The sequence below is a fragment of the Numida meleagris genome, chromosome 9 (assembly GCF_002078875.1).
Source record: "Numida meleagris isolate 19003 breed g44 Domestic line chromosome 9, NumMel1.0, whole genome shotgun sequence".
Classification (NCBI taxonomy): Eukaryota; Metazoa; Chordata; class Aves; order Galliformes; family Numididae; genus Numida; species Numida meleagris.
This window is the reverse complement of record NC_034417.1, coordinates 17,023,343-17,047,785: the sequence shown is the minus strand read 5'-3', so window position 1 is coordinate 17,047,785 and position 24,443 is coordinate 17,023,343. Positions and strand designations below refer to the sequence as shown.

General features: G+C 38.3%; 2 protein-coding genes across 10 annotated transcripts in view; both read left to right on the top strand.

Moving 5' to 3' along the window:
* On the top strand, positions 129 to 11,982 carry LINS1 (lines homolog 1). 9 transcript variants are annotated; one of them, XM_021406977.1, is made up of 8 exons: positions 138 to 239; positions 1,371 to 1,437; positions 3,499 to 4,030; positions 4,121 to 4,210; positions 5,440 to 5,581; positions 5,862 to 6,443; positions 9,706 to 9,886; positions 11,046 to 11,982. In XM_021406977.1, the coding sequence occupies exons 3-8, from the start codon at positions 3,635 to 3,637 to the stop codon at positions 11,944 to 11,946; spliced, it is 2,292 nt and encodes a 763-aa protein (XP_021262652.1). In that variant the 5' UTR covers positions 138 to 239; positions 1,371 to 1,437; positions 3,499 to 3,634; the 3' UTR covers positions 11,947 to 11,982. The 9 variants fall into 9 exon arrangements, with proteins under 9 accessions (XP_021262654.1, XP_021262652.1, XP_021262648.1 ...); XM_021406973.1 differs by lacking the exon at positions 138 to 239 and adding an exon at positions 247 to 321; XM_021406975.1 differs by lacking the exon at positions 138 to 239 and adding an exon at positions 347 to 642.
* The window catches only part of CERS3 (ceramide synthase 3), a 50,199-nt gene continuing 37,748 nt past the window's right edge, over positions 11,993 to 24,443 (top strand). Inside the window, exons 1-3 of the mRNA XM_021406990.1 lie at positions 11,993 to 12,134; positions 12,473 to 12,531; positions 12,627 to 12,691. Of these exons, the coding sequence (XP_021262665.1) occupies positions 12,484 to 12,531; positions 12,627 to 12,691 (113 nt within the window). The 5' untranslated portion in view covers positions 11,993 to 12,134; positions 12,473 to 12,483. The remainder of the gene's footprint in view (positions 12,135 to 12,472; positions 12,532 to 12,626; positions 12,692 to 24,443) is intronic.

Below are 24,443 nucleotides of genomic sequence, written 5' to 3'. Positions count from 1 at the left end.
GACTGACCTCCGCCGCAGCCAATCAGAGGCCGCCGCGCTGGGCCCGCCCCCAGCCGCTCGCCGCCGGAGCTTCCGATTGGTCGCCGGGCTGACGGGGGCTCCGCCCGCCTCCCGTGGCCCCACCTTTGCCGTAAAGGGAAGGGGGAGGGCTTTGCGACAGCGGAGGGGGGTGGCTGTTGTGGTTCCGGTGTTCGAACGGAGGAGAATTGGGCCTTCCCGCGCCCTGTCTCCGGGGGCGGGTGAGTCGCGGCGGTCGCCTAGCAGCGGTCGCTTAGCAACGGGGCGGGACGGGGCAGGCGGCTGTATGCGCGACGGCGCGGGGTGACTAAGCGGGCCGCGGGCTTCCAGGAACGGGGGGAAGCGAGGGGGTGGGGCGAGCACGTTTGCGGCGTGGGGGGGTGGAGCGCGAGGCGCGCGAGGGGAAGGCGGGAACGCTGTGAGGGCGCTGAGGGGGCCTGGGCTCGGGCTGAGGGGTTCGGGGCTGGTGTGGGTTCGTGCAGGCCAAAAGTGCTGCAGAAGAGCAGAAGCACTGGGTTAGGCCGAGAGTTGAAGCGGTTATTTACAGCCTCTGAAGGGAAATGACGTTGTGTTAAGAGGGGGTTGCGGTAATTCAGCCCTGAGCAGAAGCTTATTTAACAAGAGGTGAGCCTACGCAGTCGCTGCAGGTACACAATTTGGGCTTTTAGGCCCTTAAACCTGACAGGCTCAGACGCCGTCTCAGGTCCGTTATTTCTTTTTCCATCCTGTTTCATCTCTCATTTCTGTGTTTGCAGCTCCACGTGATTGTGCGACTTTAAAGCCTAACTAAAGTGGTGGTGAAAATAATATATAAGAAAACGTTTTTCTTTCTGTACAGATTTCCTCTCTCACTGTTGTTTGATTCATCTCGGTATAAGGTCTTTAGAACTGTTTCCTGTTGTTTATGCAGGAGTCTGACACTTTGGGGCCTTATCTTAATTGGTTTTTCGATGCTGTCATGAACAACACGAATAAATAATACAAGTGAGGGCTGGGGTTGTCATTTCTTTTGTGTGGATGTGATTGCTTTTCTTTGCTCTTTGAGCTTTCCGCCATGCTTTCTTACTATGACTGAGCCAAACTGAGTCGATCTGACATTTTCTCCCTCTTTGAAGTTAAACCTCTTCAAAATAAGCCCCCTCACGTATCTTTTAATGACTTCTCTTCGTGAGACGTTGTCTTGCGTGAGTGAGGCATACCTTACCCGTCTCTTTGCAAAGTGCTCTGCAAATTAATGCTATAATATGAATGTGTGATGGTGGGATCAGGGAAAGCACAATCAGTGCTACCAGAAGGTAGAAATTTCATAGCGCGTGTCCTGGAGGAGTTCTAAATCTCTCGTGCTTTTACAGCCTTGCTGTATTGCATGGATTTGTGCATGAAAGATCTGTTCATTTGCCACGAAGGATGACGGCTCAGGTTGGTGTTGAACATAGAAGCAAAGGTGTTGAGATAATTTTACTTTATTAGATGTTCTTGTAGGAAGAAATAAAACTCAAAGATGGGAACAATAGCCGTATAAAATATTCTGAGTGATTTGTGAAGAAATTTTATGAGGTTTCGGGCCATAAATTTCCACCTCAAGTAGAATCACAAATAGATTCTTCAGACGAAGAGGGAATCAGTTTCAGATCTAATCTCTAACATGTGGAATATGGGAAAGGATGGGGAAAGGGTTCTCAGGTCTGCTATACATTAGGTGAGGTACGTTTTGAAGTTGCCAGGTCAGCCACTGCTATCAAAAATACCCCGGTGGAGGGAATTGTAGGTTATTCCCTGCAGGCAAGTGCTTATTCTCTAATTTTAGATTCTCTTGAATCTACACTAAGGAGAATACTGCTCGATTGTGGCAGTAGGCAGCAGCCTGGGTAGCGGGTCTTGGTCAACCCCCACTACTCTGTGACATAGGGAAGCCATTTCATCAGTGCATACTTCGGTTATCATCTTAAAAAATGAAATTATGAAACTGAAGTTATAATTCTCAATGCTTGATAGTTTTAAAAATGTGTGAAAATTATAAGCTTAGTAAACCCTTGTATACTGAATTTCATAGTTTCAAAGTTTGCTCATATTCTCCTAGAAAGCAATAATTTTAAACTTTTTTGGTGTGATGATAACTGGAAGTAGAATTAAAAACACAGAAAGGGAATAGCTAATCTTTATTAATTAAGAGACTTAATTGTTTTCTTCCATCGGTAAGAGATGGGTAACATAGTGTTTAACCAACAGCCAGCTAGAGACAGATGGCTGAAGGAGCCTACCTTGGTGACTATGCCAGGTTTATAGAGAGGGGGGTCCCAAAAGCATACAAGAAGAAAATTGCCATAAAGAAAATAAATCCTGCTCCTAAATTCATAGTAGATAAAAGGTAATGGGTTTCTTTCATTAAGTGGGCTGTGGTTAGACGATATGTTAAAACTGTTATGGAGTAGTATCTCTGATGAAAAAGAAACCCTTGTGATCATGGGTAAAGCTGTTTTCTGGAGAGATGTGATGCCAGTTTAGCCATTTGCATAACGACTAGAAATTTTGGGGTGCTTAGCTGCTCGTGCTTTAAAGAGAGGTTTGAATTATTAATAGCTTTTCTTGTAAAGCTATACTGAATGTTCCAGTGATTGAAAGAAACATTCCATTGGTTTTGTGATAAAGATTTTTTTCTTAATTTTACTTTCTGAATGTTTAAATGCTGTTAACAGCCTTTTACACTTTAGGTATTTTTTTTTTATTTTAAACTTCTGAGTTATTGGACCCTTGAGGCCAATCTTAATGGCATAGTTGACCTTTTGTATTATATAAAAAAAACTTTTGGATTACAAGATTTATGTGCTCAGAGTAAGAGTTTTGCCTGTCTGGAGGTAAATGAATTCTTTGGTCCTCCTTACTAAATTAGCCCAGTTTTCTCCTGTATATTCACATTACTCACCTTGACTCTATGTGCAACAAAACACAAGACTTGTCCTTTGGTTTATGTTGTTAGTCGTTTGGTTTTTTGGTTTGGTTTGGTTTGTTTTTTTTGAGATAGATTGAGATTGTCCTATCCATCCTTAGTGGAAACATAAACACTGTCAGTTCAGCTGAAAATTCTCACTTGAAACTTCATGCCTGTTCATCAAGCAATCCCTCACAAAGGGAGGGACTTAGCAGTGTAAAGGTAGAGAAAGATTTGATTGAAGTTCTCAAATCTTTCAGAAGTAGACCCTAGAAATTGTCATCTTTATTTTTGTTCATTCCTACAAATCGGTATTTTCAGTAGGGTTGTACTGGAACTGTAAACTCCTTCACTATGTTGTAACTCTTATGCTTTATGAATGTTGCACTGGGACAAAGTTTTGTGCAACTGTTAGTTTATCACTCCGTGTTTAACTACAGTGAATTTGTGTTTTAATAATGGTAATGCAAACACTAAAAATGTGTGGTGTTCTTTCATATCTTTATGGTTATCCGTGCAGTTCAGTAATAGTATAATCTTTTTTTTTCTAGATAACTTAGAAGAGGAGTGCCTATTAGCCTGCCCGTTTCTCTTACTGGATAAAAATAACTTCAAAGCTGATTTGCAGTGATTGGAAATAATTGGTGAAGGCATACAGCATTCTGTGATACACTGAATGTTCTCACAATGAAGATATCTCTGCTACAGCAGATGTATAAGGATGTACTGGCAGGCACTCCGTTACCAAAGGAAAGCTATTATTACACCTCTTTTCTTAATCTATGTGTTGAGCAGTCACAGGAAAGAGATGAATTGTGTGATCTGCCATCTAGTGATGGCAGTGTTAGGAGTCATCAGGACGCTATGTCGGACACTGTTGTCCCTACAACAGATGATGTATCGCGGAATTTAGCAAACATGAACTTCTCATTTTGTCCACGAGAAGTGATGCTGCTTCAGTTAACTTTGATCAAAATGCTGGTTGCTAAAGCAGAGTCCCAGGAAATTGAATTCAGTGCAAGACAGAAGTACGGTGAAATCCTTCTCCTTCTTTTGAAAGAAACAAAAATTGACTCAGAATTGGTAAGCTTCTATAACCTTTGGGAAGATTTTTGCAAAAGGAGAGAGATAGAAGGAATACTACTTAGATCCTTTTTCTTTATGTGTCTGCAGGTTTATCTTCTCAGTAGCTACGATCGTCTGTTATCTCACACGGCTTCAAAAAGTTTAGCATCTCTTGTATATTTCCAGCTGAAGGAAGAGGTGAGAATTGTATAACTTCTCACAGCTTGAAAAATGACTTAAAGAATATATACTTACAAGTTTTTCCATTTGACGCTGTAGCCAACTTTTTGTAGCCTTTATGTGGCACAAAAGTAGTCACTATCTGACTACCCTGTAATCTAAAATTACTTATTGAGAGTATCCTTATTATGATAATGATCCTAATTATGATAATTAGACCTATGGAGCAACACCAGTGCTGCTCCTTTCCTACATATGTTGCCTGCATGTCTGCTCTGCTCTTTCAGAAAGCAGAGCTGCATTCTGGTGATGTTCAGCACATAGACTGTTAGTCTCCTGGAAGTGCCATGCAGTTTTTGAAGGGCATTTAGCATCAGGAACAGCATGAAGGTTATACTATGAGATAGTGATGATAATACGGTTTGAAGATAATACATGTGATAGTGTTCTCATAAAGAGTATCTTAAAGGGCTTTGGGTGAGAAGCGATGAATAGGAAGAATATGTAATAAGTATTCCGAGAGAGTGTTTCAAGTGTGGAGGGGCATGAAGGGTAGAGAGAAGGGAGATTGGAATGTGTGATGAAACGTCTTCCAATATAAAAATCTGGAATGTCATGAAACTACTTTAAGGTAAAGTATGTCTAGGTCACAAGAAATTTTCTCTTTGAGCTTACAATACAGAGATTTCCAAAATCTAATGACTTATGCTATTATTTTACAGTTACTTGAAGTTTGTTGAGTGATGTGGTAGATAAAAATGAACATCATACTGAAAGTTAATCAAATACATTTCTGTATTTTATTGTTTAATATTCCAAGAACTGGATTTTTTCCTACTTGCTGTATATTTGATGAAAAAATATTACAGCTTCCTTTGTAGCATCTCTGAACATATATTTCTTCCCAGAAGAATACCTGTAGTATTTCTTGCAAAGTTGTCTGAGAAGTTTGGAATTCAGATACAATCTGTCTACAGTATTACCCGATTTGGGGCAGGTTACATAACATCAGCAGGTTTAGTTTTTCCTTTCTGGAAAACACAGCTACTTCCTGTTGCATGTGCACGTGACTTGACTTTGCAGACCTGTATTTACACATACATACTTACAAAGGCACTGGATAGTTATGTTGTTTCTGCCTTAGTTTGTATCTTATCAATGTCATCAAAATCATTGTATTACCGTTTAATTTGCGTAGTAACTGTAAAGCATTTGTTTTTTTGTTTTTTTGAACTCAATTTAATTAGAATGCAGTAAATGTCACCTGGCTCACCTTCAGTTTGAAAAGTCTTCTGGAGTTCCCTATGCACACCCAAGTAGCAGAATGCCTGTGGACTCTTACAGCTGTTATCCAGGATGTAATGAAAGATAAAGTGTTACCCAAAGCAGGTACTGTAGTAGTTTTATGATAGTGTCAATACATTAGTGCCCACTAGGGGGAGGGATGTTACTGGTAATCTCTAGAGCAGCTTGTCTGTGCAACACTTATTTTCTTCGTTGATGTAGAGGGAGAGATAAAGTGCAATTAAAAACATGTTTTTTAATTGCAGTTTTAGAGATCTGCTCTAAAACTGAAAATAGTCACAATCACCAGTTTTCTGCTAATCTGATGATTTAGATGGTTGTGTTATACTGGAACTCCAACTCTGTAACCTTCTTGTTGCTGTAGGTATTTTGAAGTTGTTGGCTCCTCTTGATGCTGTGCTTGAAGGATTTTACAGTTCCATTCTGCTCCATCATTTTGACAGTCAGCTCTATAGTTCACCTTATTCCGCAAACAATTTGATCAGTTTCATAGACCTGCTTGAAGCACTTCTGGCTTCTAGAACTCAATTAGAGCTACCACTGAAATGTCAGAGAGTATTGTTTTTAAAAGTGTCTTATGTCCTGAACCTCATTAACTCATCAACTCACTATTTCTTCAAGAAGAAGTTCATTATGCTTCTTAAAAAATGTGTCCTTTATAAGCCTCAAGAAGATGCTGTAACTGGGTCTCAGTTCTTACAAAACCCATATTTAAAAGAAGATATGCTTGCACTAAGTAATGCTGTCCTGCAAGTTGTGAATTTGACTTGGCTTAATGAAATCCCACTCGGTGAAAAGGCCAGCTACTTTGGAAGCAGCGAAGCTCTTTCTGGAGATAATACTCAAAGTGGTTCTGACCAAACTGTCCTCAGAGCCCTAAGTCTGGCTGTGCTCAAAACACTGGAGTTCAAGTGTCAGAACTCTGCGACAGAAGCTGAAATCAAAGGTAACGTTCTCTTTTTGGTTTTGTCCATTAAGCAGCAAGAGTTGTAAAGCTTTTAAATTCGTAGTCACAGCTCATTAAGATCGGATGTATATTCCACTGAATTAGTGGTTGTAGGAATGTGGAACGAAAAAACCCACCCAGAAAGCTTGCTATCACTGTCACTGTGTCCTGCCTAAATTAGCTTTTTCCTTATGTTTTTCCTGTTCTTAGCTTTGGAATATGGAGGGCTCGTGACAGCTGCACTTAGGAAAAGTTTTCTATCTCGTTAAGAACATATTTTAATAGTTGAAATAGTTGAGCCAACTTGAGAACACCAGGCTTTTCTCCAGCTGGGGAAAAAAAAAAAAAAAAACAAACTCATAGAACAAGCTTCTACTCCATTTGGGGTGGAGAACTAAAAGAAAGGACAGGTAATGGTTTTCTGGTTTCTAATGTGGAGGTAGACCTTTTAAATGCTACTTAATATGGTTGAAGGCGCTGGCATTACTGTCAGATAAATAATATTATGGGGCAGAAAAAGTGGTGGTGAGGAAGAGGTAAACATTTTAATGAGGTTGTAAAGTAAAAGAGGGAAACTGTGGGAGCTGACAGGGTATAGTGATGGTTTTCTTCGCGCTAACTTAGAAATATAGCCCTTTGAAATTAGTAGGTGCTAGGCATTCTTCTCATACCTGCTCAGCTTGAGTATGTTTGTTCCACTGAATTAGATTAGCAGAAGAGCAGATCAGTCTCTTGTGGTTGGGTATTGCCACGAGGCAGACAGTGGGATGGCAGAGGAATGCTGTGCAATTCAGATTCCTGACAGGAGAGGACGCCTTGCTGTTTCTCACTGGCATCAAGTTAGCCTTCTCATGTGCTGTAAGGGAGACATCTTGCCTGTGAGAATCTCCTGGAATTGCATCTTTCCACTGGCCTGTTTACCTTTCAGAGGCACATGATGAGTGTCTTCTGATACGTGAACGTGGGTGTGCAAATTTTATGATCAAAGCAGCGTGCTGTCCTGGATTACAGGACATGACAAAGAAAGGAAAAATGGTTCTGAAATAATGTTTCCAGTCGAATACAAGCGAGAATGGGTGTGTTCCGTATTCTCAGTTAATTGTTGATGAGACAAAATGTCAAAATTACTTCATTTTTTTATAGGGGGATGTATTTTTACAGCATTTTTACAGTGTACTGAGGCACTTGAAAAGTTCTAGATGTAAATGTTATTTTACTTTTTATATTTCTACGTTCTGTAGCAAACAAAGTCCATTTTTAATTCATCTCTACAAGAGAGCTGGAGAATTTTACAAGAGAGATTCTGACACTTTTTCCATATTTTGGAAGGTGTCATTTGTGATGCCAGTTGCATTGTTAGGATTTTTAAGTATTTGTAGGGAAGATTTCACTTACACTCCATCTCCTGAAAAAGTTCTGAGATTGTCTAAGATCAAGTGAATAGAATAAAAGTAGGTTAAATCTATTTTAGATGTCTCCGTGGAAAATTCTGTCTCCAAGAAAAAAACTCTTTTCTTTTCCCGATTCATGCTACAAAAATGAGCTGTTTAATTAAATTCAAACACCACAGGTGTCATGAGGAATTTCAAGTTGAAAGGAGTGGTGCTTCTATTTGAGTGTTATTAAATGAAGTGGTTAAAACAAGCACCAAAATGCTTTGATAGACTAACTTCCCTTCCGGGAAGCTCGTTGATCCTATCTTTTTTACTAATATGAATTACAGTGGCTTAAATTTAATTCACTCCAATTTTGGGAGTAATTTTCAGATAGCTTTGATTTATAGGGGAGAATTTCACTCTGAATAGTAACTATTAATAACAAAGATAATTAGCTGTTCCATTTTTTTTCTGAGAGGAGAAGCAACTCTTAATGTCAAATATTAAGGAAAGCCACGTAATGATGGCTTTGTTAGTAAAATTGATCCCATGCTGCAGGAAATCTTTCAGAAGCAGTAATTGCTGTTTATATAAATGATGCGACTGCGCTCTTCATGCTGTGGTGTACTTCAAGCAGTGTAAGAGTTCTCACAGAATATCTTTGGGGTAAAGATGTGTGTCGCTTTTTTTTCTTCTTGATTTTCTAAATATTGAATATATGCTGCATTCCATGAAAGACTGGTGCCTGAACTCAGACATAAAGAATCTTTTTCTAGTTTGTCATTATTATTAAAGGTGTTTCTTGACTTAAGGGAAAAGAGAGTCTGTCACAATCATAAGAATGCAGTTATTTTTATGGGTAAGCTTCTGCACTAAACTGGCATAAATTTTGAGGTGATTTTCCCATCGAGGAGTTCAGTGTCGAGAAGGAGGGGAAAAATTAGGATTGTCAGGGAAAAACACGGCTGATGTTAGTTTAGAAAGTTCAATGCAAATAATGCAAAATCCTGGCTGGAAGTGCCATCTCATGAATGTACTTGAAAACTTGCATCATCCATGACGAGTTTATTTTATAAAGAACTGTTTGGTTTATGGCTATCGTGCAGGCTTCTTACTCTATTGTAGAGATAGCAGTTTATTCCCATTGACTGTAAATCAGTGCAGCAGATTTCTGTACCGTGGAATTTTTCACACAGTGGGGTTTTTAGCTTCAGCACTGTTAAAACATCAAAATTATGGAAAGAAAATACTCATATTAGGTCATTACATCTGTGGCATTGACTTGATTATAATTCACCTTTCTTTAGTTTGGTGTATACCAACTGAGCTACCTTATCGAGGAGCTAAAGAAAAATACCAACCACAGCTGTACAGGTATATCAGCATTTTTGTAGGTTTTGTGATATATGCAAATCTGCAAGCTTAGGTGTGAGAGGATTCATGCTGCAAGAGTTTCTGGGTCCCCAAGAAGGACAGTGCTGGATCAGATAATTGTGTTCTTAGCTTTTATCTGCCTTATGTGGGGATAAGGAGGAGGGAAAAGAGGAGGAGCCTAGTATATAATAAGTAAATTCATTTTCTGCGGGTTAACTTAGTTGATAACATTGGCATCTAAATGTTGGTGTTTTTAGAGATAAAAAGAATTTAAGGTTAGATAACTGCTTGTGGTTTTCTGAATTTTTTTTCTATATTTCTTTAGTACCAGGGAGGAAGAAGTGATCTATAAAATTTGATGCTGTGTTAAAGCCGTTGAGTTTAGGGATGAGAAATGCTTGCAGTGTTTCGCATTGTTAATTTTTAAAACTGTCTGTATTGTTTTGTAAAAAAAAAAAAAAAAGACATGGTTCCCTTTTTTTCCCCCCCTCCCATTTCTCTCCTGTTTTCAGAAGGATTTCAGAGTTCCATGTCCCATCTGCTGACATTCTGGAGGAATCACATGAAGCATTCCCCACACTCTCACCCAGTTGCACATCATTGCGAATGGCTCTCTTTGATTTTTATAGAGCAAGATGATGACATGTGGGAAGCTGCAAAAGCTTTATTACTCATTTATTTAAAAATTGACAGGTTGGTATGCATTTTATTTGACAGAACTATGAGTAATAGTTTAATGAGGTTATTGTGATATACATAACACTTCCATTGATTACTTTTGTATAGAGGATGAATATTTTTAGTAATAAGCTCTGGATAATGTGGTAATGGATGGTGTAAGAGCTGCTAACTTTTCTGGTAATTTGGCTAAGTGTTTTTTGCATTGAAATGAAGGAGTTGTGCAACAAATTCCTATTACATGCTATAGTATTTCCTGTAATTGAGAATAATTAACTTCACAATCTAAATAGTGGTTAGGTACAGATAAAAGGCAAAGCTGTTCTCTTTCAACACTGAATATGTGAAGAACACGATCTTGCAATCAAGTTTCAAGAATTTAGGGACCTCTGGCAAATTAGTGCTCTCACATTTGGACCCATGTTAATTCTAGCTATTTGGTAAATACTGTCACTACTAACATCAGAAATGTGTTTTTTATGAATTTGCCCTGGATGTTCTCTACTTCGTTGTTTAAGTTACCATACAAGATAGTACACTAACTTAGAAAATGTTTTTCAAGCTTCAAATGTAATCATATTGCAAGTAGTATCTTAGATACATAAAATTATTTTTAGGCACCTAAATATAAGGCTATCTTTTCCCAATGTGGTGGATGTTCAAGTTTACAGAAATATTAAAAAGAACCATTCATGTATTTTAAGTGTTGTTCCTTCCAGAATTAAGGACGTACAGTTTAAGAAAGCCTGTTTTAGGTGCTTTGGCTTCCTAAGCTGTCTGTTCTACCACCTGCCTGTGTTCATTCTCTAATATGAAAACTATTTTTTTTTCTGATGTTTACTTTTTGACAAAGTCTGACTCTAGTGGGTTGTTGGATTCCAAAATACTGCATACTGTAAAGCAGATTTCAAACTCATCTGGCATAGAGGGCCCATCCAACAAAACAAGTCACCTTGCTGGGAATCCAATAGGTGCTTTTCTCGTTGCTGATTTTATTTATTTAAAATATTTTCCTGGAAGTGTATCACTGTGAAACATGTAGGATCCTAGCATATGTGCATTTATTGTCTGTTAAAGAATATAAAAAAAGATCAAGAACAACATTTTCTGGAAATATCTGTTCTTAACTGTGAACTTCCACTGAATTTAATCCATTTCACATCCTGCTTTTCAGGTTACAGCGTGATGCTGCAGATAACTTAAGCCAGGAAGAGGAGGAAAGCTGGAACTTCCGTACGCATGCAAGTGGCTATAATCCTCACTGCATATTTTTATTTTTTCTAGAAAAAATCGCGTTTGATTCCACAGTACTGCTAGATTTTTTGATTTCATCGGAGACTTGCTTTCTGGAGTACTTGGTAAGGTACTTAAAACTTCTTAGAGAAGACTGGCATCAGTTTGTAAACGTCTGTAACCATTTTGATACCAAGCACGGCACTTGTCAACCGATTTCTTCTATCAAGGCTGCACGTCAAGAAGAACAAAGCTGTGTGACTGGTGTGAGTTTGCAAAATGCTTGTTGTGAACCAGAACCACAGACTTTGATACCTTTGGCTTCTTCTCACAATTACTTAGTGTTTACAACAGAGCAAGGTGATAATGAAGTTGCAGAGTCTAACCAGTCTAACTCATTGCTATGCAATGATAATACATCTCTGCTGGGTTCTCTTCAAAGCCTTGTTAATTATGACAGCTCAGAAGATTCTGAATTAGAATCAGTTGGAAAAGAGTGCTTAGTAAACACAAAGCAGATGCCTTTACATGAGGAGCATGAGACAATGATAAGGGAAACTGTTTGCAGCTACACAGATGATAAACAGAATACACTCGAGTCTGAAGCGTTGCCTCTGAAACAAAAGGGATCTAATACCTCATCCAGCTTGGCGTGTATAGTGTCTTCAGATAACATCATTCCCCTAAGAATAATGCTTTATAAATCAACAAAGTGTTTGGAAGAACTGCAAAAAGCTATTTCTAGGTTGCAGAGAAGAAATCTTTTCCCTTATAATCCATCTGCACTGTTGAGACTACTGAGTCACATTGAGAAGATTAGTAAGAACATGAATTCACAATAAGTCGAAGTATTCTAGTGATTTCTAGCTAGTACACTAGAGATGAATGACTTCTAAGGCGCATGCCTTTTGCACCTGTCAGTGTATTTAAACTGAAATTGGATAAACGTGGTTTTGGTTGACACCATAAAACATCTGCAGTTGGGCTCAGTGACATGATCCGTTACCTCAGAGTCTCAGGCTTATTCGTGGTATGTATGTCATTCAGTGTATATCAGTAGTAATTGCTAGTAATGCAAAAGTTGATAATAAATAACTCATCTGAAAGCATATCAATACCATACAATATTTAAAGTACTGTCAATTATACTTGACATCATTCTAATGTAGCAATTCAGTAGTGATTGCCAGGTTGATGGTGATTTATGGACTCTAAGCAGTTAAGAGGTTGAGTGAAATAAAATACTGTAGTTGGAGACAGTTTTAATGTTCATACTGTGTGTCCTGAATCCGTGCTCTGCTCCAAGTGGACATGTGGGGGTACTACCAATATCCCAATAATCCATGCCTCTTTTTTTCTTGGTTGCAGTGGTGCCTAGGATGTCCTGTTTGCTTGATCTGATCAGTGGTGTTACCACCTCACTAAAGGTTGAATTTCGTTTTTCTTAATATTTCATGGTATGTTCCTTTAATTAGAAAGGAAACTTATGCATGGTACTAATGCATATGTTACCCATTTAAAGAACTTCTATTGGAACATTATATCGAAAATCAAGAGAAATTCTTACTTCCTTTTCACATATTTCGTGTAAGTATCAAATATATATACTAAGTAGAGAATTATAAACTTAAATATCTGCAGCACAGTGGGGTGGATGTTGAATGTAAACTTAAATAGTTGCATCTCTTATTATATCTAATTTGAATAACCTGAAAAGTAAGTGTCTAAGACTCTGCTAGGGAAAGTTAGTTCAGAACAGCATCCAAACCAGTGTGTGCACCAAACAGGAAGCCACCTAATGTTGGTAAACTTAACATGCAGCTTGTAATGATCTGACGAGGGTTAGGCAATGGGAAAATACCAGTGACAGAGAGTACTGTAAAATCTCACACCTCATCAGAACTGAAAGAAGCAGTTTTCCTCTTTGGATCTTCTCGTGAAGGCAAGTGATCTATTCTGTTTGAGGACCAGGTAAGTTGTCTCTTCCCCTTTACAGTAACTGTTTAGTGAAAAATAGAATAGATATTAAGACAAGCAGTTTCTGAAACAGGCAACAAATTGCTGTGGCCATCTTCTAGATTTGTCTGGAGCTCTCAGAGAGTGAGTCAACAGTGTTCGGAGGGGGAAAAGACTGGGTGAAGTTCATAGGATATTTAGATGGAAATCACAGTGCTCTCCAGAGACACTGAATGGTATGAATTCTTTCAGACAGGAAGACTTGAACTTAATTCTTTCAGATGGCAGCTATGTCATCTCGAAGTTAAAGTTGTATAGGCAATACAAAATCATATTGACATGTAGTAGACCTGAATATTCTGTGCCTACATTGTGCTTTGGTTTCTTTGCACGGATAATTTTAAGCATTGGGAAGTGGGTAAGAATGTCAATGAATGGAAAAAAATTCCATTCATATTTATAGTCACTTGAGTTAAAAACTAACCTCTGAGTTGTCTGAGCAGAGGAATGCTCAATTTCCATCCAGTGTTTGAATGCAGTTATGCTCTAGATGCTGAGTTGCTCATTTCTGTCAGGACTAAAAGCCTCTGGGCATGTTCAAAGATGCAGCTCTAGACACCTTGGGAACTTTTCAGTTCAGACAAGGGAAGTGCCTTTGGCAAGACAGTTGAGCAAGGATTTCTCAAGATCACAATTCTCAATGTAGGTACTTGGATTTCAGTGAAATCCTTTCTACTGTCCCCTCTTCTATTCTAATCTGGGCTTTGCTGACTAGTTTATTTTACCTAAGTAACCTCATTGTTTCACTGAACTACTTTGCAAGATGGAAATATCTAGATTACAACTGTTTCTCACTCCTTAATAAGATAAACAGGGAGAGAAAGGTAGGAAAACAGAAATTTGCCTCCCTGTTCTAAGTGCTAGTTCTTGCCATGTTTGTCAGTGATTACAACTATTAAAAAAACTTTTAAATGTAAAGTTTAGACATCTAGCACAGTGCACAGAACTTAGCAGGAAGTGTAGGATTCATAACTTGGTATTTGAATGCAGCAGTGCTAGATTGCTTTAAAACTGTATTTAACTTTTACCAGCATTAAGTTGATTGTGTGCCCAGTTGGTTATTAATAATTATCGTTTCCACGTTTTACTTCTCAGAAAGCCATTACTTCTAAGTCTCAATATGTTTTCATGATAAAAATGAGTAAATGTGGCTTGCCTCTAGCAACTAGCTACCTCCGTGTTTTGTACCTTGATATTTTACCACTTATGACCTATAGGAGCTGAGATGAAGTAAAACTGACAAGGATCGAGTTTTGTTTTCTTTCTTTATTCCACACAAAATGAGTCTGAGCAGTGCAGTAACTCGTAGCTTTATGGCTATATTCAGAAAGTCTAGCACAAGGAAAAGGCCTTTGTAAATTAGTTTGTATTTTAATCCATTGATGAGTACATAGTTTGGGTTTTGATTTTGGTTTGCTTATTTTTGAGTCTTTGTAGATTTTATGCAGAGCTGTTACTTGCTAGAGCAAATTTACTCAGCTACAGAACGTGTTGCCAGTGTTAAATTAGAACTTTTGAACTAGGTCAGTGGTGCTGTTATTAGGAGAGTAATATGCCTTATATTTGGCTATTGGTATCTAACAATTTTGCTCTGCTAGTTACAGAACAAGTTAGATGCCCTGTCTGGAGATGGTTGTTTGTCTGAGGACTTAACGTGAGATAGTCTCCATTTGTGTTCTGAGTTTTCCTTACACATCAGTAGAATAAATTACACCTTCATGAGGCAAACAGCAGTAGAAGTTGCTTACAGGATGTACTTTTTATTTAAAGAGTAGTCTTAAACTGGAGTATTTGCAGAGCCTGATGACAGTTACAGCTCAATCCAGGTGGCTCCCAGTGACTCTGTGCTTGTGGTTCTTTAGATTGGATTTCCTGCAGTATTTATGGTTGCTCTGCCTTCTAGCTTTTACACTTGTAATATGAGTTTTAATCCTGTAATGCAAGAACAAAACCCAACCTTGAGAATTTCTTTATTTACAATACTCTTGTTAAGCTCAGAAGAGGGAGCCTTGGTTTTTCCTTAGTTTATCATTGCAACACAAAGTGTTTGTACTTCTTCCAAATTCAGTCTGGGATGATGTCTGAAGCCAGCATAAAGTATTTATTGCAGCCTGTTGGTATCAGTAGGAGTGAAAATACTGTAGTCGTTACAGTTTTTCTTCTCTGTATTCTGCCTGCAAGAGTTGTCCAACTGAATTTGTACGTTGTTGTTGCGCTTCACACAACACCCAGGCTCCCTGGCTTACTCTGAAATCTTGTTAGAAGCCAATTGTGTGTGTCAGAGTGGATCATGAGCAGCTTTTTACTATCACTAACTCAACAGCAGGCATGGACCTGGAATGGTTGCGTAACATCTCAGGGATTTAAGCTTTTCCTCATTGCTGTCATCTTAAATGCTGTGTAATTGAGTTTATTGCTGATTACTACTGGAAACGTTCTTTAAAATAAAAGCTGACTCTGTTTTACATAGAATAACAAAGAAATAGAAAATATCTTTTGGTAAAAAGCTTTCATGGAGAATTAAAAAATCCTTAGTCATTTCTGGTTCTTACTGACCTGTATGGCAAAGCACGAGTTTTGTCAGTCAGCAGTGTCTTTCCAGGAAAGTCTTGAAAACATTGTGTAGTACTAAAAAAAATAGCATACAACCTGAGAAGTGATTGCACTACTGAATGCTGGTTGCCTTAGAAGTGATTTATCCCAAAACTATGTCAGGAGTTCTGTCCTAGAGTCTTCCTCATCATATTCTGATGCTAGAGACTTGAAACTGAAAGATTTTCTGTGGAGCTTCAAAGAGCTTCCAAATGTCCACAGTGACTTGGAAGGAAGTAACAGCTGCAAAGAAAACAGTGGAAAAGATTATGAAGTCTGTTTTACAAAACAGCTTGTAGTGATTAAGCCAATAAGGTCTGTCATCAAATAACAAAGTCTGATGTGCTTCATTTTTCATTAATAATTGGGTACAGACTCACTATGCAGCAAATGTGGAACTCATAACTGGTTTGTTTGTTTGTTTGTTTGAATTCCTCGCCTCCTCGGAGTTGAATCTATTACTTGGTCATCCCAACCAGAATATCAGTCCTTCTAAAGGAGTGTTTCTTCACCTCATTTAGAAATTTCAGCCAGTGTGTTGCTAATGTTTTCTGTAATTTTCAATTACAAGCAGGTGTAGAGGAGGCAATTCTTACTGTCTGGAACATGGAGGGAATTGCCTTTCAGTTTCACCAAGCACACACTCATGTTTTGTGCTTCTATTCTGTATGGATTGATAGAGATTGATGCTTTAAGAATCTTCTGTTAATGTAATCAAGCAATCTTTACAGGGTTGTCTTACATACAAGCGTTACAAATTGCTGGGGTTTATTTTCATTCAGTTGTTTAACCAGTGCTTCCAGCTCCAGGAATCGACAAGGCATCATTTTTTTTTTTTTTTTAAATCCCATATTGTTTAGACTGCTGGAAATTAATTAAAAACTCTCTCCTGAATACATTGGTTGAACTGATTGTTAAATCTCTTGCACATGCAAGTATTATTTGAGCCAATTAGCAGTGCTGCATTTAAAGGGGAAAAGGTCCAAGCTTTGCTGTAGTTCTTTTTATTAAGATTTTGAGTAACACATATCAGTTTTAACACTCCGCTTACTATAAATGCAAGCAGCAGAAGTTACTCTTTTTTCTATTTTTTTTCCCAAATATGTTTTAAGGTACTTTCACTAAGTATGTTCTATAGATATGCCATTTGATTTAAAAAAAAAAATTATAATTGAATGTTTCTGTTATTAGAAGGATGCATTGGACCAATATGGAGAAAGTGATCTTAAATCAAGGAGAAATAATCTCACCAAGGATCGCTGGCAAACAAAGAGATTGGGAAGTTTATATAGAGGAAAGCTGTCCAAACTGCAACTGAATGAATGCTTCACTGAATCACATACATACAGCTCTGTGCCTCTGGGTGTGGGTGGATTCTTAACTGCAGCTCTGGAGGCTTATCAATACACTGCATGTTCAGCATTTAAATGAAACACAGCCAAAAAATTGTGAGATGTGGCATATTTGTGGTATTTATATCCCTTAATTGTTGTGTGTGTGAAAGAATGTAGTTAGAAAGCAGTCCCTAGGTAACGTTGGTATTGCTTCCTGGAGCCTTTTACCTAAGATGTAGTTGAAGTTTCTTAATGGTCCTCTTTTAGTGATTTTGCAAAGAGCTGGTAGCTTGGGTCAGCAGTGTGTTGCTGTTAAACTTCTTTTCTCTCCATTGCCTTCACTTTTCCAGTGTTACTACTGATATCTCTGTACTGTTCGGCTGTCATCCTCACTCCTGTTGTTCAAGGCACAGATTCTCAAATATTCTGTTTCTTACTGAAGTTCATAGGAATCAAGTACTGAAACAATAATTTTAAAAGATCTCAGCATTTTGAGGATTTCAGCCCATTTGTTCAAATGTAGGTATTTTTGCTTCTGTCCTGCATTGACATTAAGGTACAGTATTTATAACCTTGACATTTGCTCTGTTTGCAATCAGATGTCCAGTCTTCAGTCATGATAGATCATATTAATAATTAGAAATTAGTTTCTTCTAACTTGCAGGTCTGTATGGGTTGTGAGTCAGATCAGACCTCCAAGTAAGAAAGGTCTTGAGCAGAAAACTTTTAAAGAGATCGAAATGGATGACTTCATCTCTTTCTGTAGGGGAAGATCGATGTATTGGGAGGAGAGAGGAACCCACGTGAAGAAGAGGAGCTTAGCTTTTAAGCTACTGATTATGAGATTGAACTCTCATCCTTGAATATGTTTTTGTGACTTTAAGTGATCGATTGTCAGATATCTGTTGATTCTGAGGACCAGGAAGTATGGGAATATCAAGTTCTTTACCTTTGACTTAAAAGAGTGCCGAAGAGTGAGTAGATGGGTTTCTGCAGTGTTGAAAAGAGAATTTAGAATCCAAATTATTGTTAGATCAAATAGTTCAGAATGGTATCAACTTGGATGTCAATCTCAGGTGGTGAATTCTTGCTAGTCTTAAAGCTAGCTTTAGAGTGTCATACGACAGTAAATAGCTAGCTTACTGCTTTTTCTCTTCATATACACGAAATTAAGATTTGACTGACTGTCTGCAGTAAGATAATCAGTTAGCAAAACTGACTGTGTGTTAATACCTTCGGGAAAATTTGTCTGTGGTCTCTGCAGGTAAATTTTTACTTTCTTTTCTTTGAAAGAAAACAAACCCTTGGATTTCCCTGTCTCCCCAGGTGCCATTGTATACAACAGCTCTGAGTTTAGAGATGTGTGATGTAATACCACCGCAAGGATTTGCTGAGATGGCTTTTTCTACAGAGAAATTTAACTTGTGTGTTATTTTTTTCCCTTATGCAATTACTTAGAAGCTTAGGTGAAAACCCACATACAACATATGGATTCAATGTAATTTGATACACATATTTAATGGAAAAGTTAAAGAAGTGGACTTTCCGGGTTTTTGTTTTATTCTATTTTTTTTCTCACTGGCATCTTTTACATAATTTATCCTTTCCAGTGATACGTGAGATAATTACTTTGGTCAATCACATACCTCCATTATCTAGTTACTCAGTTGTATGACAAATATATTACACTGCAGGTAAGGAATAGTCGCATACATATTTTTTTTTCTTTTCCTTCTTAAGTAGTACAGACTAAGATTTTTTTCTGTAGCATTCAAGTTAAAGATAGCTGAATGACAAATTGCATGGTAGTGCAGCAGTAATTGAAAGGCCAATGGGCAGCTTTGATCAAGAGGATATGGTTAGGTTGTTATTTACCGTGCAGTATTTTTAATCTTGTAATAAAATCCTTTGTAGATAATGTGTGCAACCTAAAAAAGGCTCCTCAGAAACTATGGAAAAACAGTTTGCTATTCTGTTACTTGTAGCAGCCTCAAATTTGCTTCATTCAAATAAAAGGGTTTTTTGCAATGCAGTGCAAGAGTGAAGAAATTATGAAGTGTAAGAAGGAGGTGTTTGTGCCAATTACCTATTACATTACTGGCACAGTATTAGACAAGGGAAATATGAATCAGCTTGCTGTGGGCTTTCCTGATTGGCAGAGCCTTCCTAAACGTTCTGCTTGGTTCATGCTAGAGGTTTAGATGTGGGAAACTATGGAGATAACTTAAAGCAACAGCAGAGCCCTAGTACTACCTTCTTGAAATAATCCTTTGTGTTTAATATTGCTCTGGTGTTTCAGTTTATTGAGTACCACTCCTACTTTTATGGAAGGTCTGAAGCAGTTATTATTTATTAATATCGCAATAGCTGCAATACTGAACACCTTAAAAAAAAAAAAAAAAAAATATTAATATCGCAATAGCTGCAATACTGAACACCTTAAAAAAAAAAAAAAAAGTAGTTCAGTCTGAATCACTTTAGGGGAAAGTAAATGAACTGGGACCAAGCATTGCTGGGTCACATCTGCTTCTGTTACTGTCTTATGGATAATGATGAATGCTTCCATGTACTTGAAGGATGGGGTAGGGGTGTAGGAGGAAAAACTGCTCCATTACCAGTTGCAATATCCTGGTGCACTCTTCTGTAGCCATCCGCTGTTAGCTTCCTTCAGACACAGTACCTTGTGTGAGGTGAAACTTGGGTCCAGCTTTGACACGTCCGTTCCTGGACCAGTCTGTTCTGGCTGCTGACTGCAGGCAGAAAGAGAGGGCTGATAGAACTTCTCTGCAGATTTAAAAGGAAGATGCTCCTGGCTTTCCAGAGACACTTTTTTCTTCCTTTACAACAAACCTAAGATGCCTTACGCTTCAGAACACTAAGTAATGGCAGTGCTTCTGAATGCTGTTGATCATTGTTTGAAGCTGAGGTGACCTGCTGAGGAACGACTTTCAGCTTTATTCCTTGGTCGTGGAGTTAAAGCAAATTAATTAAAAGCAAGCTCCCTCACACCCAAAACAAACAAACAAAAAATAACTTGCATAGAGTTAAGTAATTAAATAAATATGTTTGTATGGCATCTCTGGCCAAACAGATGTTCAGTTAGTGCGATTTTCCTCTGCTGTAAGACTGTCAAGAATTCCAATTTATATCCTGAGAAACTAGAACGCTTTCCTTTTGTTGGCTGAGGCTGGAAGTATTCCTGAGGTGATCAGCAGGAGGGGAAACTTTTCTCTGACTTTATTTTAAAGCCCTTTCTTAGTCTGATAATGCATCTGAAGATGTTGGTGTGTTGGGATTTCCTTTCTGCGCAATCAGCAGGCACCGCATCCTCCTGTGCGTGTCTAGAGCAACATAAGTTGAGGCAAATTCTCATCATGCAACAAAATACAACGTGATTTAGAACATTTCTTCATCTGCTGTGTTGAAACAAGCAGAAGGGAAGGCACCTGGCATTACCGCTCCTGAGTTTCACTGAGGAGTTACTCATGACATCAGGATTGCCTTCAGTCAGAAATCTTGAAGTGCAGCTTTGGTGGGTGGGTCTCTGAAGAATTTGAAAGAGTTGTGCAGATGGGGCGTGTTTACTTCTGTCGAAGTAGTGAGTGCAATGCCTCTTCCTGGCTAATGTGCGCGTGTTCTCTTCGACTGCAACATCATAAAGGTAGGAATTTCTTTAGCCCTTTTTTTTTTTTTTCTGCTTCCTTACGTTAGGATATAGTCCAAATTGTTAGCGTGTTCTGGTCTCTAACGTTGTCAGCTTTATAATGACAAAGTAACTCGTAATAGTTTCAGGATAGAGGGTGGTATAGATGTGAAGAGATCTTATAGGTTATCACTAAGTATTCCAGCCTATGAGAACTGCTTTTGTTTTTAAAGAAAGTAAGTACAGATTACAATTGTACTTCTGCATCTTGTATCATCATTCTATTTAGTGCTACTAAGAGCACTTAATTCTGAACTGGAAAGGAGGAAAATTTGTGAACAGGAAAAACAATATGTTAGCTAATGATGTAAAATGCTTGCATAGAGAACTCTGAATTTAGGTTGCTTGAAAAATCTAGTCCTAGTTTTGTCTTCTGAAATGATAAGAGAAAGCTATTCTGTAAGTACCTCAGTTTAACAGAGTTTCACGTATGACTTACCTGTTACAGGTCTGAAGTATCTAGTGCTGTGAATGACACATTTAAACCAGCTACCAGTGTTTTATAGTAACACTATAAAACTCAAATGGAGTAATGCTGTATATTTCTCCCCTTTTACTTTTTGTATTGCATACCTATTTTTAGCTAGCTTTTTAGCTTGGATCAAAACTTCAGCTGGAGTGCCACTGTTGATGAAGAGACTGTGCTGGTATGCATTAACTGAAGGTCTCTCTTGCATTTGTTATGACATGAATAGGATGCCAAACAGAGGCTGCAATAATGAAATACCAGTTATGTTCTGACTCCTCCTCTAGTTGGCTTTGTGGGTGGAGAATGTATGGGCAGGTTAAACCGCAAAGGAGGGGATAACCAACAGGAGGAGAACTAAAAACAGTGGAGCACAACAGACTTAAGTTCTGGTTCAGGGTGATGAGGAGATGAATGCACAAGTTTGAGTCACCATGCATACATGATAGATGAAGACCTTGACTGTCCACCAGCCCTACTTTCAGAAAGCTGTAAATAAGACAGTTCTCCAGAATGAAACTGTATCAGTGCTGTCTCTTTCCCTAATTCCCAAGGGCTAACTTAAAATGTTGAGTCATCCACTGTGCAAGTGAAGAAGCTTACATCCTTTGCTTCTACACCCTCAGGTCCTCTCTCCAGTTCCTTATTGTTCTGTTACCTTCACATGTTTTGTGACTGTGCTGTACTTAGTGCCTCTTATGTTCTGACAAGTTTTACTAATGGGTTCTTGAAGGAAGTGGTGTCCCTCTAGGTGTGCTCAAACTTCTTATGAACTTCTTATGAAGCATCTAAGAACCTGTAGTTCTGATTGAGCTTTCTCCATAGAACTGTATTTTTTTTCTCAAACTCTGAATTATTGCATAGCTCTTTATCCAACTCTGTCAGTGTCAGGGATTTTAAAGCTTAGAGACAGGCATAGTTTGCACTATAATTTGTGAGAATTATTTTTCACTCTTCTAAGCTGCCTGAGATCTACTAAAGCAAATAAATACACTCAGAAACATTTTACCTTTACCTAGATGGAGCATGGTAACTTTCACCCAGAAAATGAATTCTTTCAAACAGTTCTGATTCTCTTTCCCCCAGAGAACAGGGGAAAGTGTAATAAAACTCACTTGCCATCTTAATTGAGATTTACTTGGTGCTATTTTGGCCTGCTACAGTCCAGTAACCAAGTTACAAGGTAACGTGATAGAATAGTAAAAGAAGTGAAATATTCTAATTGCCTTATAACTGGGCACTTGTAATTGTTTACAGTTGAAACCTGTCCATATTAAGGAGTAAATTTGAAGTTAAAGGTCTCATAGCAATCTTAATTCAGCTCTGTTATGTGTGTAAAGTATTTCAGTGTTTCATCATAAGAACTTCCAAGTCCAACAGCTCTTTCCTTTTGTGCTTCCTTTGGCTGTGTGTGTAGGGTGGGTAAGATGTCATTCATGCTGTTGGGGATCTTTGAGCAACGTGCTGTCCAGTATTAGCAGAACATAGATCTGTGGCTGAAACTTGTGTGTTGCCTCTAGCACTTATTGCTTAGTCTTAAGCAAAACAAAAATTAAAGCTGCAATACAGTCATTCTGATCTTATTTACTCTTTTAAACCACTTTGGTTTAATGTTTAAGATCAACAGCTTGAAACAGCTTTGCTATCTTTTTGATGTATGATGCTCTTGATAATTTTTTCTCTCTAAAACTCACTGCACCAGCTTAAACAGTTCTACCAAGTGATGGCAGAAATAGGAGAAATATGTTATTCTTGCTTTTTGTTGATTTATCCTTTTCCTGCTACACCTCCAGAGTCGCACTGAGTAGATAGCCTAGGAAAGATGCTGAGTGAAACTGCTTTTTTGCTTGCATGTTTGTGTTGGTGATCTATTGGGTTTTCTAACGTATTCAGTAAGTGAAGATAAGAGGTCCTAACAATTCCTTCAAACCTGGATATCACCTTTCCTTAGTTCTGGTTTTGGAAATTCAGTTTTTGCAAAGCAGGAGCTTTTGCATGGAGAACAAAAACAAGGCTTTGCCTGTGGTTTTTTTTTTTACTTATTCCTTAGACTGTAGCAGCCAGTAACTAAACTTCAAAGCAGCTTCTGACTTGCTTTTTCAAAATCTAACCATGTAGATTCTGGCTTATGTTGAACCAAGATTTGTCCTTTTTTGCTTAACATCAGTAAAAATAGAAGTGTCTTTTTTGTTTTGTTTTGTTTTGTTTTTAACTGAATACATCAAGACTCCAAGGAAACGATCTTTCAAAGAAGGTTTGCTTTGGTACTTCCCAGCTGTGTAAGCTTTTCTTTAATTATAAAGGATGCAGTTCCTAAACTAACCATTCCTGATTTTCCTGTTTTACACTAGCCCAGTTAGTACTAGATTAGGCTACAGTAGAGATCTGTAGCAAGGAGTTGATTAGCTGTATTTACTTGGAGTGTTTATTTTCCAGGATACAGGGGAACCTTCCAATTTTCTAAAATATCTTTGTTTTATTTTTAGACTGATTTTTTTTTCAGATCCATTTAGCGCAATGGCAAAAATTCCAGTATTATCAGTGAAAATAACATTGGCAGTGCAGGTGCATGGATGTGCATCTGGGAAGTAGTAGGTTTTTTCACCCTAGGTTGAGCAGAGTATCTGTCACTCAGCTGTTGTTTTCACACCTGATGTATAGCTGTTTCCTCGGCACTGTTAGAAACTGCAAGGAAGAAAAAGTTCTGAGCTCAGCAATCCTAGCAAAAGGATGCTTATGCTGGGCAGGCTTTCGGGTTTCTTATTAGAGCCAATCCCGAATCAGGGCAGACTGAGCCTTTGCAGCTGCTGCTGATTCTTTGGAAGCAGAGTGTGTGACAAGAGGATAACAACTCGTGGCAATTCAGGCAAGCTACAAAGACTGGTCTTCTTTGAAATCCTATATCCACAGCCTGATTCCAGCCCTGGAACAGGCTGCCACCACTTGGGCTTTTTCTGCAACATGTGCCTTTGTGCTGTCACAAGCTTCTGACAAAAGTGAGTGTCCTCTAGTTTTATGCTGATGTAGTGGAAAAGCAAGCCTGTGTCCTGACAACTGCAGTTATAGCACTTCTCAGGGGTGAAAATTTCTTGGCAGTATAAAAGGAGCTTGTTGCAAAACACTTCACTTGCCCAAGTACTGAGAAACTGGTTCTCCCATTTTCCACCTAGATTTCAGGCACTGTCTGAGGTGATGCCTTTCTACACGACCACTGCTGCACATAGGCCC

Excerpts from the sequence above, each read along its gene's own strand:
- LINS1 (XM_021406979.1), top strand. The coding sequence starts at position 3,635 with ATGAAGATATCTCTGCTACAGCAGATGTATAAGGATGTACTGGCAGGC. Across the intron at positions 4,031-4,120 it reads CAAAAATTGACTCAGAATTG|GTTTATCTTCTCAGTAGCTA; the intron begins GTAAGCTTCTAT and ends ATGTGTCTGCAG. Across the intron at positions 4,211-5,439 it reads ATTTCCAGCTGAAGGAAGAG|AATGCAGTAAATGTCACCTG; the intron begins GTGAGAATTGTA and ends CAATTTAATTAG.